Raw genomic sequence first — 18,988 nt, forward strand, 5'->3', positions numbered from 1 at the left:
CTGAGGAATGGGGCGCCCCCCGCCGCTCTCGCCCATTGGGCGGGGAGGGGGGGGGGGCGGTAGGGGCGCGGCCATACGCGAGCGAGTGGGCGGAGCCGGTCGCCGCCAGGGGCGTGGAGAGGGGGGTGGGGGGGGGGGGTGGGAAAGGCGGGGTCCTGAGGCGCGGCCGTTCTATCCGGCGGACTCAGCTGCTCTGGAGGAGAAGGGCGGGTGGAGGGGGGAGGAGGTCGCTCCTGTTCCAAGATGGCGGCGCAGAGGAGGAGCCTGCTGCAGAGTGTGAGTGGCACCTTCCCCCCGCCATGCACACGCACCCCCCTCCCCCCCGGGTGGGTGCGAGGGGGGGTACCCGGGCCTTTTCCTCGCCCGCCCCCCGCGGTGCTGTGGGAAGGGGGAAGGCCCGGCGAGGGCGGCGAGCGCGTGTCGTGTGTGTGTCCCCCCCCGCCCCGCCGCCTCCCCTCAGTGGGGAGGTCGGTTGCTGCCCTCCCTCCCCCTGTGCCGCCTGAGGGCAGGGGGCTCCCAAATTGCGGGGGGGGGGGGGCCCTGCGTGGTCATCCAGCCTCACCCTAGGCTGGCCCGCAGCGCTGTGGGACGGGCGGGGGGGCGGCAGGTGGCTGGGGGGGGCTGTGGGCTTCGGGGTGCTCAGCTGTGTGAGGGGGCAGCTGGCGTTTGCAGGCCGTATGCGTGTGAACGGGCAGTGCGCGCCGGGGAGATGGAGGCCCCCGGGGATGTCTCTCAAGTTGCCGGCACCAGCGGGGCCCCAGTCTCCTTGTCCTGGGTGAGCGGACTCCGGCGGGGAACCAGAGCCTTCCCTGTCCTCCTGTGCCACGGATGCGCGAGGGTCTGATGAATAGCTAAGCTAGTGCTGTGCTGTTTCGAGCGTAAAACTCAGGTGCAAATTTCACTTCTGGTTTCTTGTTAGCAAGAGCCCGAGGTGCAGCCAGAGCTCAGCTTCAGAGGGAAAGGAAGTGGTAAGTGTTGCAGTTCTGCAGCAGGGAATATTAAATTATTGGCTGGGGAGGTGTGCTACCCTGTTAGCAAAGGGAGAAGGGTTGACAAGAGGGTGGGGATGGACTTGTAACCCATACTAGACCAGGATTCTCACTTCAGGCTGCTTGGGGCTTATGTGATCTCTTTCTGTCTCCCAGGAACAGCAGCCCAGTTGGACAGATGACTTGCCATCCTGCCATCTCTCGGGGGTGGGTTCAGCTCCAAACCGTTTCTACAGTGCAGATGGCAAGGGGACAGAGGGTCACCCCTTGGAAGATAACTGGTTAAAATTCAGGTAAGTGTGGTGCACCTGGGACACAGACTGCTGCAGACACAAGGGCAGGTAAAAATGGTATTTAGTTTGTCACACAGGACTCAGAAGAAGAGGGTGGGGCCCGAGCATGCAGGAAGTGTCTGGAGGAACTTGTTACCTATGTCTGTGTCTCACAGACATCTGTGACCTCTTTGCTTCTGCCCTATTTGTCAGGAGTGAGAACAACTGCTACCTCTATGGTGTCTTCAATGGCTATGATGGCAACCGAGTCACCAACTTCGTGGGTCAGAGGCTCTCTGCAGAATTGCTGCTGGGCCAGCTACATGCAGATCACAGCGATGCTGACGTGCGTCGAGTTCTGCTGCAGGTAAAGAAGCTTTGGCTGGGAACGGCTCCTGCTTCTCACACTACCCACCTCCTCTTTTTGCCACCAGGGGAGCAGCATCTGGTTTCCGTGGGGGTTGGGAACATCTGCCAGTGGTTGCAATTGCACTCATCCTGAGCAGCTGTAGCGCTTTGTTTCACTCCCGCCTCACTCCCATCTGTCCCCCTGGCTCTGTCAGCAGAGTGCTGAGAGCTCTCAGGAAAGCTGCAGCTTGTCTTCGCTGGACATGTAGGGACGAGTCAGCCTGTAAAGGAGATGACAGTGAAGGAAAGGGGATATGGGGAGGTGGATTTGTGAGTGCTCTTTCTTGAGTGATCGGAAAGTTCTTACCATCAACACACAGAATCAGATAGGTCTCTGACATTGCTGTAAGTGTCATTTTTGTGTTTGTCTCCTGCTTTGGGTAGTTGCAGATTGTTTTTACAAGCTGTTCACTAGTTGCGCTGAAATCATTGTGTTTTAGTGTGATGTAGGGATCCTTGAATGTCTGTGTGTACAGTGATCATCCACTCTCATGAGTCTTAGAGAGGTGGGTATGGGTAGCCTCAAAGTTCAGTAGGCGTTGGATAAGAGCTTAGTTTCTCTTTATGGCCTTTTTTTAGGCTTTTGATGTGGTGGAAAGAAGTTTTCTGGAGTCCATTGATGATGCCTTGGCAGAGAAGGCCAGCCTGCAGTCCCAGCTACCAGAGGTAACGTAACCTTAACAATAGAAATTGCTGGAGGTCCCACCTTCCAGATTGCTGGATCAGGCTTGGGCATATTAGTTAGTCTGGTCCAGGGGAGGTTGTAATTGAAAATAATTTCTCTGTGGTTCTCTTCTGGGAGCTTGTATGAAGTGAAACAAGCATCTCGGTCTGTTTCCCAGAGTTCCCACTGTTCACACTGGCACTACTTATAGACCTCATTGGTTACCTTAGTAAGGAACTAAATATCAGGCACAGGAGTTCAAACCTGTATGTGTGGCTCTTCCAGGACAAAGCCATATTACTCAGATAAGAGGTAAGGCCTCAAATTTGCATGGCATCTGGGCAGATGTGTAATCTGTTCTTCAGGTAAACCAGACTGTCATCTCCAGAACTGTTAGAGCGGTGTCATTTGTTAGGATTGAACAAATAATTGTATGTCTTGCACAGTTTTGGTGTGAGGCTAAGACACACCAAGATGAATCCCCTTCCTCCAGAATTTTGATTCCAGCTGTGGCTTCTGTGTTGTGGACTGTGTGTTTAAGCTTCTCCCTCATTTTGGGTTCCAGGGTGTCCCTCACCACCAGCTGCCTCCTCAGTACCAGAAGATTGTGGAGAGACTGAAGGTTGTAGAGCAGGAGATCTCTGGAGGAGCCATGGCTATTGTGGCTGTTGTTCTCAACAACAAGCTCTATATCGCCAATGTGGGTGAGTTTTGGGGTTTGTTTGTTTGTTTTTTTTTTTTTTGTCAGCAGCTCAGTCTAGGCATTTCTGAGGATGGCTGCGGTTCTAGGAAGTGAAAGAAATTTGAATGTGGGGGACAATTACTGTGGTCTGTGGTCAAGGAGTGATATGCTTGTTACTTATTAAGAGCACTTGAAATCAGCCTGGCTCTTTATTTCTGCAGATGTTGGCTGATGCAATGTGTATGACCAAAGAACAGAGAGAAAATGGGTTGAGAGGCAGTAGTGCAGCTTCACTGAGAAACGGAGAGCTTTCTTGTGAGGTACCAGCTCAGGCCTGGATGAAGAGCTGCCTAGCAGGCCTACTATGCTGCTAGCAAGGCTGCTTTTTGGAGATCATGATGAGACAGTACATGAGCCTTTCTCTTCTTTTCTGTCTTTATTCCCCTCTCCTGTTCCTTTTCCCTTTGGATATGTTCCCCCTCTTAACGGCAGAGCTGTCTGGTGCCTCATCTCGCTGCTCCCACTGCAGGTACCAACCGGGCACTGTTATGCAAGTCCACAGTGGATGGGCTGCAGGTGACTCAGCTCAACGTGGACCACACGACAGAGAATGAGGATGAACTTTTTCGCTTTTCCCAGCTGGGTGAGTGTTGGGTTTCATGTTCTTATCTGAGAACATCGTGTGCCTCTGTTTATCTGGGTCGCCAGGAATGACTCAAGCCGCTGGAAACAATAAGTGACCACAGAAAGAAGCTTACCCCAGTTTCAAATGACCAGTTCAGTGCCGCCTTTTTCTGCACATCTAGCTGTTGTGAGGCTACAGAGTGAGTAAGTTCAGCTCACTGAACCAGCAGAAAACACTTTTTTTTTTTTTTTTTTTTTTTTTCCCCCCAAGTTTTGAGTGTTAGTTTTGTGTCTGACTGCCAAACTGACATTGATTTGCCCTCCAGCTGTGTGATTGCTGGAGTTGATAGGAAGGCAGGAGTGGAAGCACACAGCCAGAGGGTAGAAGCAGGATGGACTGTATATGACTGTTCCTTTGGAGGCAAACCACAGTTATGCTGGGTTAAGTTCTGTGTGATGCCGCACCCTCGGGATGGTGCGTTTCAATATGCCTTTGTACAAGCTACTGCAAAGAAAAGCAGCTACACTTCAGACAGAGCCAGGCCGAGCACTGGCATTTACTTCTCTTATATCAGTAACTATTGAACTCAGTGCTGACATTTTGCTTTAGGCAGTTTCCCTTTTTCTTTACAATGTTTGACATGTTTCCTTTCTTGGTCTAGAACTAGCCCAGACTACTTGTGTGAATGATAGTACCAAATTCTTCTTGCTGAGATACTTAAGTTCTGTAACTTTGTTTAGGTAGATCTAGCTTGACATTCTTCATTAGGTTTGCCTGGTAAATATATTCTTATCTGGTAATTTTCTGCTGTTGGGTCCAGTTGTTTTCTGTTTCTCCTATTTCCTTTTTTACTCATACCCCTGCAGGTAGGGGTATGTGCTATGAAACGCAAGACTGAACACAAGAATCCAGGGAAGGAGAGCCTTTGACTGCCTTTCTCCTGGCGGAGATGCAGAATTTAGCTGCAGTCCATAGCGGAACAGGGGTCTGCTGGAAATGCTGACCTTAACTCGGTGCAGCAGCAGCTCATCTGCTGGCAATCCCAGCAGAAGGGAGAGCCTGTGGAACAAGCCAGTGTGCACAGGCTGTTTTGGGGACCTAGAGGAGGTTGTTGTAGGGCTAGGTTGAAGCACAGTGATAAGAGGTAGAGGGGATAACATTTGTCATGGTGGTGCCTGTGTTGCACCTCTCCTGGGGGAAGGGAGGGAGAGGTCTTAAGCCTTCATAGCTCACATTGCAGCTTGTTCGGTGCTCGGGGAGAGTTGCTGTGATTTAGACACAACCTCTCAGGCGTGCTGCGAGCCTGCCTATGTTTGTGTCTGTCTACAGCGTGTATCCCCCTGCCAGGAGCTCGCAAATAAGCCAGGCCATGTTGATGAGTCAGCTTTGGTCTGCAGCAGATGGCAGAGTTGTGTCTTATTGCTGGGGTAGGTGTGGAGCCATCTGTGCAATGAGGCTTGGTTTGACTCCGGGAGAGTTTCAGTTGGACCCCTGCCTTCACCTTGTACTGAGGACGGTCATCCCTAGATAAAATCTCAAAATAACGTTTTCTGCCTCTTAGCCCTAGGTATAACCAGGAAAGGGGAATTGCCAGAACAGACCAGGTCAGTGACTCAGTAGCCCCACCCAGATGGTCCCTGTTAGAACCTTCTTCAAGAGGGGATTCCTTCCTAGCCCCTGCCAGAGGTATAACCTCTTAAATTTATTTAAATAAACACTTGTTTGGTCATTATCCTTATTTTAGGAGTAGCCCACGTCAGTTTGAGCACTTGAGCAAATTCAGTGCCTCTTGTAGATAGATGGTTCTCCTTTTCTCCCTCTGCAATCTAGTGTATTAGTAAAATTGTCACATGGAGTTTAGGCGCGGGGGTTAATAATGGGCAGAAGAAAAAGCAGAATCCTTCACATCCGTTTTCTTCCTTTCTGCCTTCTCCCCTCACACAGTCCAGAGCTGACAGGCGCAGATGTTCCCCTGCCTTTTCAGCAAATGCCTGTGCACCCAGGCCAGCTGCTGCTGGTGGCTTTGAACCAGGATGTGGGCTTTGTCTCAGGGCCAACCGTTGCATTCAGAGTGCACGTGTCGGGCTGTGTGCATCCCTCTCCTCTCTCCTTCCCAGATTACAACTAATGGAAAGGTGTCCCTTGGAACACAGCAAACTGCTCTTCCTTTTCTCCCTGTTGGGCTCCTGATTGTTCTTTGGCGTCTTGGTTTCTCTTACAATTCTCTTTAGCTGTGGATATTTCTTTTATCATTCCTGACAGTGTAACCAGGGGAAGTCCTGCAAGTTTTCCAAAGTCAATTAAACTTTTTTTGTTTTTCAATCTGGCAGGCTTGGATGCAGGGAAAATAAAACAAGTGGGAACTATTCGTGGGCAAGAAAGCACTCGGCGCATTGGAGATTACAAAGTCAAATATGGCTATACTGATATTGAACTGCTCAGGTCAGAAAAATTTGTGGTTTCAAGCCCTCATTTTCTTTATGACCCTTCCATTCTCACCTACTATGTCACCACTAAATACTGAGTAATACCATCTCTTTCCAGTGCTGCTAAATCAAAGCCCATCATAGCAGAACCTGAAATCCACGGCGGTCACTTGCTGGATGGGGTGACTGGCTTCTTGGTGCTCATGTCTGAAGGGCTCTACAAAGCGCTGGAGGCAGCTCATGGGCCCGGGCAGGCCAACCAGGTGAGCCTGCTCACGTGGGAAACGTTCCCTTGGCTAGTGACTCACTCTGGCAGTGTCAGCTGCCCCTGTACAGACTTTCCTCCTCGTCTGTCGCGTGAGGGCTGGCCGGGTTGAACACCTGTGCCACCCCATTCCAGTCTGTAATAACACGGGAGCTGCTTTGCCAAGCCAGTTCTCCTAGGCAGCTGCCTGTCCCTTAGGAGCAGCCAATTAAAGGGGATGGGATGATTCGAGGCACACGGGCACGTGTCAGCAGGTGAGACCGACAAGCATCACAGTCAGATGGGTTGCCATAAAAACTCTTAGATCAGATGGCAAGAAAACCTTTCCTTCAGAATCTCCTAAACATCCTTCCCTCTTTTTTTTTTTTTTCCTTCTCTGGCTCAGGAAATAGCAGCCATGATAGCCACAGAGTTTGCCAAGCAGACATCACTGGATGCTGTGGCCCAAGCAGTAGTGGACCGAGTTAAGCGGATCCACTGCGACACTTTTGCCAGTGGTGGGGAACGGTCCAAGTTCTGTCCCCGGCACGAAGACATGACACTGCTTGTGAGGAATTTTGGGTACCCCTTGGGTGAGATGAGCCAGCCCACGCTGACGCCAACACAAGGTATGTTGGGGAGAGAATGAAACGAAATGGAGGGTGGAAGATAAGATCTCTTGATTGATCCAACATTGCCCTAACATTGGGAGAGGGGATACCGAGTGTTAAAGGAATTTTCTTGTTTAAGGCATTACTGTCTTCTGAGACATAGAGTCTGTGACAGTTTGGCAAAATACAGGACAACATCTAAGCAAGACGGTTTAATATAAATTCTTGGGTTCTCTGGCCTGTCTTCGCTGCTGTGCGCTGCCAGTCACTCATGTCTCAACCGCATTTTATAACTCTTGTTTTCTCCCTTCTCAGGAGGCCGTGTCTACCCAGTCTCTGTGCCATATTCCAGCTCCCAAAGCACAAGCAAGACGAGTGTCACGCTGTCCCTTGTCATGCCTTCCCAAGGCCAGATGGTCAACGGTGCCCACAGCAGCTCAACTCTGGATGAAGCCACCCCCACTCTCACTAAGTAAAAGTCCTGCTCTCTCGCTACCCGCAGTTTTTTCCCTGTACCTCACGCTGCGTAAAATGGTTGAAAAGCAGAGAGACACCTGCCAGTTCCCTGTCAATCCTGCCCTTATCTGGAGCGTGGCCTTCCTGACTTGCAGCACTGACAGCCAGCGTAACGTGTTAGCTGGAAAGCGATTGTGTGAGGAGTGGGAATGAGTAACGCCAGCAGCTCCGAAAGCCAGCTCTGGGAACGTGCCTGGGGAGCAGCATCTGCCGCCGTTGGCAGAGGGCACGCTGGCAGCGAGCAGCCCTTTGCATCTTGTGTGCCAAGTGCGTTGGGTGCTGCGCGTGGAGGGAGTGTGGGTGCCCTTCATTTTAATAAGGAAGAGGGGCTATGCAGGTCACCTGTAAGGCTGCTGGAGAGGCCGTGCTGCGCGAGTTGGCTTGCTCACAGGCAGTGGCCAGGGTAGAAAAAAAAGGGATGAAGGTTAGAGCTGGATTCTATTTGTATCCACTTCGCAGAATCGTACTAGTTAGTGGCTCTGGTTATGGCTCAGCCTTTGGCACAGGCTGGCGTGTGTACACACTGCAAAGTGAAGAAGCTCTCTGGTTATTGTGTTCTGGTAGCTCCAGAAACAATGAGGCTGACGCACTAGAGCTGTTTTGGCTGCAGCACAGGTCATGCAAGAACGGCTTTCCTTGCTGCCAGATTCTTCCCGTAAAGCTCGTACTGTATGGGTATGGGGAGGCCAGCAGAGTGCATGCCTCTCTTTCTTTTCCTCTTTCTTTCTTTTCCTCTTTCTTTCTTTTCCTCTTTCTTTCTTTTCCTCTTTCTTTCTTTTCCTCTTTCTTTCTTTTCCTCTTTCTTTCTTTTCCTCTTTCTTTCTTTTCCTCTTTCTTTCTTTTCCTCTTTCTTTCTTTTCCTCTTTCTTTCTTTTCCTCTTTCTTTCTTTTCCTCTTTCTTTCTTTTCCTCTTTCTTTCTTTTCCTCTTTCTTTCTTTTCCTCTTTCTTTCTTTTCCTCTTTCTTTCTTTTCCTCTTTCTTTCTTTTCCTCTTTCTTTCTTTTCCTCTTTCTTTCTTTTCCTCTTTCTTTCTTTTCCTCTTTCTTTCTTTTCCTCTTTCTTTCTTTTCCTCTTTCTTTCTTTTCCTCTTTCTTTCTTTTCCTCTTTCTTTCTTTTCCTCTTTCTTTCTTTTCCTCTTTCTTTCTTTTCCTCTTTCTTTCTTTTCCTCTTTCTTTCTTTTCCTCTTTCTTTCTTTTCCTCTTTCTTTCTTTTCCTCTTTCTTTCTTTTCCTCTTTCTTTCTTTTCCTCTTTCTTTCTTTTCCTCTTTCTTTCTTTTCCTCTTTCTTTCTTTTCCTCTTTCTTTCTTTTCCTCTTTCTTTCTTTTCCTCTTTCTTTCTTTTCCTCTTTCTTTCTTTTCCTCTTTCTTTCTTTTCCTCTTTCTTTCTTTTCCTCTTTCTTTCTTTTCCTCTTTCTTTCTTTTCCTCTTTCTTTCTTTTCCTCTTTCTTTCTTTTCCTCTTTCTTTCTTTTCCTCTTTCTTTCTTTTCCTCTTTCTTTCTTTTCCTCTTTCTTTCTTTTCCTCTTTCTTTCTTTTCCTCTTTCTTTCTTTTCCTCTTTCTTTCTTTTCCTCTGTTCCTCAGATGCCTGATTGTACTTAAAGCCTTCCAGTTAAATGTGAATCAGATACCTTTGCCGTTCATCAATTCCAAGCAGTTCTTGACACTTAGTGCTCTGATAGATCAGGACACTGCAACTTTTTACCTGTTTGCAAAGGACGGCTTGATCTGTGAAGAAGCTGGCACGTGTTCTGGTGCTTTTCTTGCCCAAAGCATCGGATGGGGAAGAATAAAGATGCTTGTGTTCTCTTTTTCTCTCCATAGCCAAAGCCCAACTGTGACGCTCCAGTCGACTAATACTCACACGCAGAGTAGCAGCTCGAGTTCAGACGGGGGGCTCTTCCGCTCCCGGCCCACCCACTCGCTCCAGCCAGACGAAGATGGGCGTGTGGAGCCCTACGTGGATTTTGCGGAGTTTTACCGGCTTTGGAACATGGACCATGGCGAGCAGGGAGCACTGACTGTGTCCTAACGTGGAAATCCGCCTCCTCCAGACACCCTGCGCTCCGGCTGCGGGAGCGGAGCCCGAGAGCGCTCCGCCGAGGGCTGTGTCCTGCCGAGAGTTAACCCCCCCTGCCCGGGCTGGGGGGCGCGTGCAGCACGCTCGACACACGCCTTGCCTGCGCCACGCACCCCGTCCCGACCAACCTCGTTCCCTCGGGAGCCCTGTGAATAGGGAAAGGGGTCTTGAGTGCAGGTTTATTGCCAATAAAGATGCAGAGAGGGCTCCCCCTGGCTAACGCGAGAGCAAGGGGCCTGTACAGAGGCTGTGTGCGCGTGTGTAGGTGTACACGTGTGTGTGTGTGTGTGTGTGCGCGTGTGCCCTCATCATGTTTCCACAACTCCATTCATAATGCTGTGATTCCAGTGTTCATAGAAGATACCTCTATTTTGCAGAATAAATAACTTATAGCTACACTCGCTGGCACCTATGTGGCTTGCTTACATTCCTTACAATCTTGCGTGCGGGTGTGACAGCTCTTCCTGGTGAAACCCTCTGTTCTTCCAGAACAGGGGGGTCGTACCTTGCAGCGGGCAAGCTTTTATTGTAAAAGTAGCCAGAGCCCTCGCAGGTGACTTAAAAGTGTCTTTGTCCTGTGCTTTATTTGCCGAGCTGGATTAGGGCTCGGAGTTAAAACCCAATAATCTGAATTTAGAGTTCGTCGGCGAAATGTGGGCAGTTTCCCTTAGTGCAGGCCATCTGGAAAGCTGCAGAGGGCAGGTGGGGGTTTGTAACGCAGTTTGCCTGTGGAGGCTTCTGCTGGGGCACAGCAGGAAATCACTCGGCTGGAACCAAAACTCTGTCGTGATGTGGCTGCCTTGGAGGTGCAGGTGTGCGCCCTTGGTGTCGGGGAGGAGAGGAGGGGTCCCGCACGGCGGGTGGGCCCGGGCCCGGGCGGGCTGGCGGAGGCATCGGCGTGGCAGCGATCCTCTTCAGTTCAGGGTTTTGACGGCAGGCGGCAAGCGCACCCCTTCCCTCCCTGCTCCAGCCTTCCCCTTCAGCCTGGCTCCCTGGGGAAGGAGCTTTTCTCCGGCAAACACAGGGAGGCCTCGGGGGTGACGGCTGTGCCGCAGCACCGGGTGCCTCCGTGGGGAGTTGCGATAAGGCAGCAGGCAGAGCCAAGAGGGGAGTTGGCAGGAGAAAGGGCAAGCGAGGGAACCGGCCTGGGTTTCTTCCTGGATGTATTTTTGCTTCCAGGCTTACCGCTTTAGGAAGGAGAAGGGGAATGGGATCGGGATGAAATAGCAGAGGGTGCTACAGTCAAGGGGAGCGTGTAGCCAAGCCCTTGTGCGTGTGGGTTCAAGGCACTTGGGGTGTGCCGCCCGAGAAAGGAGCAGAGAGGGATTCATCCCTTTGGCTAAATCCAAGAACACCGAGTGCCCTGAGGCAAGATCTGAGTTCACTGACAAATCCGTGGGCAGGATCAGCGCGGTGAGAAACACCCGTTTCCTCGGCAGGCACGGTGGGGGTCCCCTGCACGCCAGTGGGTGGGTTCTGTCCCACCGGCACGGCTTTTCCCTGCGGGGTTTTGTGTGAATCGTGGGGGGGCTGCTGGGCTGCCCTGCAGAAGCTTGCATTTCCCTGCTCCCCTGTAGTTCCCGGGCAGGCTGGGTGTGCTGAGCGCCCCAGCAAGGCACCTACGGTCGAGACCCTTCCAGCCCTGCCGGGGAAGGGGCTTTCAGAGGCGTGGAGGGAAAGGCAGCAGAGCTCTGTGAGGTTTGGTGCCTTGTCCCCGAGGCAGCAGCTAGCAATCCCTCTCCCATGTCCTCTGCCTTTGCCTCTGCCCTGTGAGGTGCAGGATGCTCGGGTATCTCAGCCCAGCCTGGCCTCATCCAGGACTGCTCCAAAATGTTGTCTGACCTGGGGAGTCTCTCCTTTCCTCCACGTTGTTGTGTGGCTATTTAATAGGATGGTGTGATCCCGGTATGGACTAAAATGGAACTGAAGAGGTTTTATCCTATTCTGCATTCTCTAACCTGGCACGGATTTTGATAGCTGTATAAACAAGTCTTTCTCGCTTATTCCCCCATCCCATTTATCTATGTTATTTGCTAACTTATACTGAGAACAGTTCCAATGGGAAATATTCCAGCATGAGGATGCTCCAGATAAAAGTTTAAGAATTGCCAAATGCATTTATATAAAGCAGATCACACAAAGCAAGCTTATCCTTTGGCATAATTACTGGTTTATGAACTGGGTAGGAGCGGGTGGATCACCCTAAGCTGTGTCTGTACAGCCCCTGGAAAAAAAAAAAAAAAAAAAAGAGGAAAATAGGTTTTCTGCACATGCTATGTAAGACATGGCTTAGGAGTCCAGGTCAAAGAAACAGACTGAACGTTGTGTATGGGGGGAAGGAGGCTTGTGAGCGAATGTCGGTATTTAATATTGTCCATAGGGAGCGATGGGAAGATGCAGGCTGGAACGACAGTGGAAAAAACTCCTCTCCCCTGCCCCTTTAAAATGAAGGAGTGGATGGAAGAGGACAGAACCAGAGCAATCTGGAGAAACAAGAGCAGGGGCCTTTTTGCAGTGTAGTGAAATTCAAAACCACTAGAAACATAAAGTCCTAGGCAGAAAGAGAGAAAAACAGCACAGCTATGCACCACTAGACTGCTAGAGAGGAGCTGGCAAATTAAAATCTGGATATGCAGAATAAGCCTGCCATAAAGGCAGCTAATCTTATATTTCAAGAACTATCCCCCTGAGAGGCAAGGGTAGAAATGAGAAGCCCTGTCCCCGGAATAGGAACAACAGGGACGCTTTGCATGTCCCCGAGCTGGGGGTGCTGGCTGAGGGTTGTTAGAGGTGCTCAGACTGTGGCTGATGAGACAGAGTGGGAGAAGGTCCTGGCTCCAAGGCCTGGGGGCAGCCAGGCTGAAGCGGTGTGTGCTGAGGATTCGGCAGGGCTGAAGGTGATGCAAAGATTTCAGACGGCCGGGGGAAGGACTGAAGCCGTCTGCATCTCTCTGCGCGCCAGGGGGGTGGAGAAAATCCAGCAAAGACTGGAAAGGGCTTTGCAGACTCCTCGCTGCCTTTGAGGACCTCCAGAAGGAGCTGACCCAGAGGAGGTCATGTGGGGGCTGGTTTCAGTATGGAGCTGAGGCTTGCATTGATCTGGAGTCGAAGCAGTGCCTCTGTCCCGAGCCATCCTCAAAAGCCTTCTCTTGCTCCTCCCCAAACCACTGTTACCACCTCACCAGGTGGAGGTGCCTCATCATCCTTCCCATTGCTAATTTTCTGCCCCTCCTTGCTTCTCCTCCCCTGAGAAACCTTTCCAGCAACCCGGTGGGGAGTATCCAGCACCGGCGGAGGGGGATCGGTGGGTGTCGGTGAGACGTTCTTGCTGGCAGTCTGCACGTTCTGCCCCCCATACATCTTGCAGTCCCAGGACAAGCAGGGGGGCCTCTGCAGTACTAGGAAAGGGCAGTTTCCAAAAAATGCCTGGCAGGGTCATGTCCACCCCAGCCTGAGGTAGAAATAAGATATCAGAGGGCGTGCTGGAAACTCCCAGGCTGCCTTGGCGTATGAGGGTTTGCAGCATGGGGGGGGGGCCTTTGAATGCCACCTCAATCTGAGGTCCTCACCACCTCTGCTGCTGAAGGATCACCAGGACCTTTTTTATTTTAAGCTCTCCATTATCTGAGCAGCACACCCATTTATAAAAAAAATCTTGAAACAGCGGAAGGATAGCCAGGCAGGGTCACGGCTGGCAGTTAGTGCTCAGCTCCAGTACACGGTCTGCGGGCAAGTCACGTAGGGCGTGGGTTTCCGTCAGCAGCCGAGACATCAGCTGAAGCTAACATGGGCTGGTTTGTTCCCATTCACCTCTTACTTTGCACTAGGTTGCTTTTAACACACCCGGACTTTCCAACAGGGAAGAGGCACATGGTGAGCGTGTGCCACTTGGTGCAAAGGAAATGCAGCATCCTCAACCAGAGCCTCTGCTCTCTCAGATACCATGCTCTGAAGAGGAAGGAATATGTTCCTCTTCCCTCACCCATACTTTTTTTTTTTTTTTTTTCCTACCACATTGAGGTTTTGAGAGTGTTAGGAGATAGCAGAAGGGTTTGTGGCATCGCTGAAAAAAATGCCACATTTGGCCTGCTGTCATCATGGGGCAGAGACAGCCATAGCTGAAGGGTGAAGCTGCCTAAAATATATATTTTTTTAATCTGATAGCTAATGGATAGTTGTTTATGTATAATAGAGTGATTTTTCCTTCCCTAGAAATTCTGAGGAAGGGCTTTAGAGTAATCCTGTATAGTTCATTACTCAAGTGACTTGCCTTTCTCCAGTTAAGAGCATCCCTGGCATCCTAAAATGTCAGTGCCATTAACATGAGTTGTAAATAAACCACCAGGGACGGGTTAGGTATTTTAAATCCTATAGCTCTTTCTGTAAGCATAGGAATGCTATTTGGAGCATTCTGGCTAAAATTCAACACAAGGACTTATATTCTGCCAACTCCAATCCCCTCCTGGAGTTTCAACTGGATATGATATTTATCTTCACTTCCCGTCTTAACTATTGTGTGTTGTCACTGTAGGTTGCTAAACAACTGCTGTCTCATCGGTGGCTGTATTTTGCTGGCAAATAAAGTGAGCCCCATGTGCATGTGAACTATAAAGCTATTTGGAGTCCTTGCAGAAGAACCCCAAGATACATGTAAGCTGTTAATATTTATTATGTGGAGCTGAGAACATCACTGAAGATGGAGGGATTAGAGTAACTGAGTTCAGGCTGTTGAGCAGCCAGACAGAATGGAAGAGAAAACAGATGCCCTGGAGGAATAAGAGCAAAAAGCATGAGGAATTTTCTGCATGCAGGATTAGACTCCAGCGGAGCATGGAAAGAAAAAGCCTGGGAATGCTCCGGAGAGCCAGGGCGGGTAGAACGGATGCAGCGTTACGGCTTCTTGCTTGGAGGCGAATCTTCCCCTCTCCGCTTCCCTCAAACAAGCAGCAGCTTAACCACAGGCTCACTGGGCTGCAAAGAGCAAGAGCCCTGAGAGAAGGGACCTGACCACAGCAGGAGGCAGGTTGGGAGAGGGTGTTGCCAGGGCGCGTGAGACAGGACTCGGTCTTCTGGGCTGTGCAATTCTTGGGCCTGGCCCTCTCTCTTGTCGGTGTTTCAGGAGTTTCCTAACCTGTTTTCTCTTTTTGCCTCATCTCTCAAGAACAGCATGACCTAGAAACTCTGCGTTTTGTCTGCTAGTTTTGCCTGAGCCGGGCAAAGGGCTTTTCTCTGCCTTACAGAAACCAAGTGACAGCAGGGAGCAACACCAGGCACTTATTGTGGAGCAAGGTCCTTGGCAAACCAGCTTCTTTGATGTCCAAAGGACTGGTAAGAAGGAAAGGCAAGGCTCGGAGAGCCAGAGGCTCTGGAAGGGTGGCCAGCCCTACACCTCTCTGTTTGGGAGCTACGGAAACGCTTCTGCACAAAGCCCTTCTGGTTCCTGTGGCACTAAGGCGGCCAGCTGCCACCAAAACATCTTGGGAAGCCACTGTGGTTTGTTTCCAAAAGGAACCACAAGCCCAGTCATCCAAAACTAAGGTTCCTAGAGGTAGTTGGGCATTTCCAAACACGCAGTGCAGAGCTCCCAGCTGAAGCAAAATCAGGCAAACACGGCCACCTCTGACCTCTGATGAGAGTTGGTTGCTTTGGAAAATTCAGGACTCTTTTTAAAGTACAGGGATCAAAGCTGAGCTGTTAGTGGTTTCATGCATCAGCAGTTTGGAAAGTCCCTTGCTCCAGCCAACAGCAACTGGCAATCGAAGTAAAACAGGTAGCTGCCCTCGTTTGCTGCAGGCTCCTCAGTGCCCGAGACGCTCGACCCCTGTCCTGGCTGCAAATCTGCTCAGTGAAATGACCAAAAAACTGGTGCATTCATCACCTCTGGGGCAGCTGGGCAGGGTCCCCCTCCCACAGCCAGGGAGAAGGTGATTTCACATCGCTGTCGGGCAGATGGGGACCATATGAGGGAGGAGAAGAACTCGGGTGCCTTGTCTTGACCAAATCTCCACTCAAGATCCGCCGTGCAATCCCCATGCAAGGGCCGCCAGCTGCCCGTGTCAGGAAAGGGGTGCCTCTGTGCCTAGTTTTAGGCAAAACAGAGCAAACCGGCCAGGTCACCTAGTTTAGCCTTTGTTAAAGGTTTTCTGTGGGTGCACACCATGGAGCGAGTGTGAGAGCAGAAATGAAAACCCATCTCTAAACAGGCTCGCCGGGCGCTGCTCATCAGTTCGGTGTGGAGGCTGGCCCCAGCCGGCCCTCCCAAGACCCACAGAATTTTTTTACCTGCAGTCATGTGCTGTATGAAAAGGGAAGAGGCTCTTCCCTCTGTCCGAAGCAAGAAATATGCAGAGGAGCAGCTTCAGAGCTCATCCCTAAAACACTTACAGCTCTTAAATGTAAATGAGAGTCGGGCACTAAGGAGAAATAGCTTTTCGATATGAATTCTTCATCCAGGTAGTTCAATAATTTACTGAACCCTCCCCCCTAATCCGAACATATTCTGAGGCCCGCTCTGCTTTCCTTATTGCTCCTGTCATTAGCTCTTCTAGGAGTTCTTAGCTGCTGTGGTGAGAAATATCCAAAATATCTCCACAAGGGACTTCTTGGAGATCTGAAGCCTTGAAACAACAACAGCAAAAAACCCAAAAGGCTAGATGGGAAATGGAAAAGGTGAGGAGACAAAACCAACATGCAGTCAATAAAAGCTTTCAGAGAAGAGATAAGAGCAACAAAACACAGAATGGCTTACTGCTTGGTAAAGGTGTGATGAGAATGAAAAGAGCTTTTGCAAATGTCTGGAGGGGGAAAGAAATTAGAGGAGAAGTGTATCCATTAGTAAATGAGTGTGTGTGTATTATTCATGGCTGCAAATATCTGAGCTGCAAAAGTGTGACATTTTTTATTTCTATCCGCCTTTAGTGGTAAATTTAAGAATTTTGGATAGCAAGGAAGTAATTAAGACCTAATAAAGCAGCTTGTGCCTGCTGATGCAAGCGGGGAACGTGGCGGCATCCCTCCTGAACTCCACAGGGCCGTTCACCTGGATAAAGTTACTCCGTGTTTGCAGAACCGTGGCTTGAGTCAACATGAAAAAACCCAAACAGATACAGCACCTTGACAGAAATAAGGTACTGTAGTCAGTGATTTGGCTGAGATGCGCATCAGCTGGCGCCCTTCACCGTGGGGCTTCGTTTTTGATAAACCACCGAGACCCTGCAGCCATCTGTCACCAAGGGACCCTCGCTGTCATCTCCTTGACCCCCAGCAGTGCCCCGTGGAGGGGTGCGGGAGGACTATGCAGCGCCTGGAAGCAAGGTGGGCGACTGAGCGTGCCTGTAATTTGCAGCTGCCGTTGCCAGTCCCACCACAAAGCGGTTGTTAATTGTTATGCTTGGCACCTCCAGACAGCCTGGCTACATCTGGTCGGCCGCCTGCCAAGTGTGCGAGCAAATGCGTAGTTCTGGGGAGACATGTTGTCGCGCTAATGGTCTTACGCGGAGCTTTAAGTAGGCTGGGGACCGGCGGCTCTCCAAGCAGGGGAAGCAGTTCACTCTCCTCTAATTAGACCAATTTCTCGAACCGGGGCATTGGAGTGGGGTTGGGGCTCCTGGAGAAAGGGGCGAGTCTGCAGGCAGCTTGCCAAACCCACCGCTGGTGAGGGAGGGATGTGTCCCCCCACGCAGGGGAGCTGGGAGGCACGCTGCCACACCAACCCTTTTGCCTCCGCCTTTTCCACACCCCACAGACGGACACACATGCCACTTCTGTGGTTCTCAGGGCAGCCAATAACCTGTGACACACACCAAGGTGGGATGGGGGAGAGATGTGAGGTCCAAGTGTTAGCCAGGCTCCGTGTCCACTGGGAAAGTCAACTTTGTGCCAGTAGCAGAGAAATGAGGGTAGTTTCCAGAAGAGCGGCCACAGCTAGTGGGGAGATCAAGGGGTGAGAGAATGATAAGTTGTGACAAACTTCGTTTGAGAGGTAGCTGATGTTTATTGAACCACAGGAGTGTGGCAGCTTTGATGGGAAATTTCAGCAGAGAATAGAAGCATTTCTGTATTTCTGAAAATAAATTAAAATTGGCGTGGCTATAAATACAGCCATGCAAAAGCACGCTGCCTAGAGGACCCAGACTGCAGTGACAAACGACTGCTGAGTGCTATTTAGGGCATGGAGGCCTAAGGAAGTGCCAGCAATCTAAATATCTAGTCAAGTCTTGGCGTCTTCACTAATGAGTTCAAAAGAGGATGGCAAAAGGAGCTGCTCCAGGCTCCCTACTTATCCGGGGCTTGTGAAGTCCCTGTGCTGGAAAATAGCTCTGAGAGGCCTGAGCTGCAGTCGTGTCGCTGCAGAAATCCCACCAGGCAGCAATGCCGGGGTGGTGACAGCCTCACAGAAGGTACGTTCACTCAACTGCATTAAGCAGATCATCTAGGGGCAGGGACATGGCCAGGAGGGTAGCACAAAAGTGGGCTGTGGCATGCAGACTTGGTAGGGACACCAAGGTTTGGACCCACCAAAACATTAGGAAATTATAATGGGCATCAAAAGCAACCGGGTTTGGTGGGAAACACCACGTCGGACAGCCTCTCGTGAGAAAGCCCTGTGGAGCTGGACTGGCCAAGCAGCCTGGTCTGCTGATCACTCCTTGCCCGTTTCAGTCCCTCCATTTATTTCTGCTAGCATGATCAAAAAAACAAGTCAGGGAAGTGTTTTCCAATCAGAACAATTCCCTGGCCAAACACCAACGAAACTCTGACTTTTTATTCCTGTCTGGTATGTAAACACATTTCAAAGGGCTGCAGCGGTGGAGAGGAAGGAATCTCTGCTCCAAGCCAGCTCCTGATAGCCAGGAGCAGTGGCCGTGCTCCCCGGGCACTGGGAGAGTGCTGCCCCTGGTCTTTAGGGAAGAGGCTCCAGAGTTTGGTGTTTGAACTCAGCTCGGACTGCTGATATTTCAGCTTTATTGCCAATGGGATGAACTCTAAAGCATCCCTGTCCTCCTACCTGCTCCCAGGATGCCCTTTGGCTCTTTTGGAGGAACAAGAGGAAATCAGGTCGAGGAGCTGAGCTGGATTAAAAAATAACCAAGGGGAAAAATTAAATTGAAAAAAAAAAAAAAAAAAAAAAAAAAGGGATTTTTTTCAGCCAGATCAGTTCCCCAGCTGGGCTCGGCAAACGGACTCACGTGCAGCCGAGCTGCTCGCGGCGCTCGGTTTTGGAGCCATTCCCACCACGGGGGTTGTACTGTGAACGGCAGGCTGGAGGGGTGCTAGGGGGCCTGGGAAACATGGGCAGGACGCAGCAACCTCCGCTCAGCCTTGCCGAAGTGGTACCTCGCAGGGACCGCTGGTGGGAGGAGGCAGAGCGAGATACACGTCTCCGAGGACTGGGGAAACTGGAGAGGAGCCAGCGCGGGTGATGGCAGGGTGGCGACGTGGGCCAAACTGGATTTTGCTACCCTGAGGGTAGGGAAGA

The 18,988-nt window shown here is 50.8% G+C and overlaps 1 protein-coding gene across 2 annotated transcripts; it reads left to right on the forward strand.

Moving 5' to 3' along the window:
* The first annotated feature begins 183 nt into the window (after window positions 1-183).
* Window positions 184-9,908, forward strand: TAB1 (TGF-beta activated kinase 1 (MAP3K7) binding protein 1). Of its 2 annotated transcripts, XM_032996709.2 has the most exons (12): window positions 661-775; window positions 920-968; window positions 1,146-1,282; window positions 1,475-1,628; window positions 2,249-2,335; window positions 2,899-3,037; window positions 3,545-3,658; window positions 5,971-6,082; window positions 6,185-6,329; window positions 6,717-6,939; window positions 7,237-7,393; window positions 9,255-9,908. In XM_032996709.2, the coding sequence occupies exons 1-12, from the start codon at window positions 678-680 to the stop codon at window positions 9,460-9,462; spliced, it is 1,623 nt and encodes a 540-aa protein (XP_032852600.2). In that variant the 5' UTR covers window positions 661-677; the 3' UTR covers window positions 9,463-9,908. The 2 variants fall into 2 exon arrangements, with proteins under 2 accessions (XP_042648098.1, XP_032852600.2); XM_042792164.1 differs by lacking the exons at window positions 661-775; window positions 920-968 and adding an exon at window positions 184-276.
* The last annotated feature ends 9,080 nt before the right edge of the window (window positions 9,909-18,988 follow it).

Source organism: Tyto alba, unplaced genomic scaffold, assembly GCF_018691265.1.
Source record: "Tyto alba isolate M040663 unplaced genomic scaffold, T.alba_DEE_v4.0 Super-Scaffold_2, whole genome shotgun sequence".
NCBI lineage: Eukaryota > Metazoa > Chordata > Aves > Strigiformes > Tytonidae > Tyto > Tyto alba.

What these genes read in the sequence shown, in the direction of transcription:
- TAB1 (XM_032996709.2), top strand. Translation starts at nt 678, where the DNA reads ATGCGTGTGAACGGGCAGTGCGCGCCGGGGAGATGGAGGCCCCCGGGG. An exon ending in GATAACTGGTTAAAATTCAG is followed by an intron (nt 1,283 to 1,474) that starts GTAAGTGTGGTG and finishes CCTATTTGTCAG; the next exon opens with GAGTGAGAACAACTGCTACC. An exon ending in CACGCTGACGCCAACACAAG is followed by an intron (nt 6,940 to 7,236) that starts GTATGTTGGGGA and finishes CTCCCTTCTCAG; the next exon opens with GAGGCCGTGTCTACCCAGTC.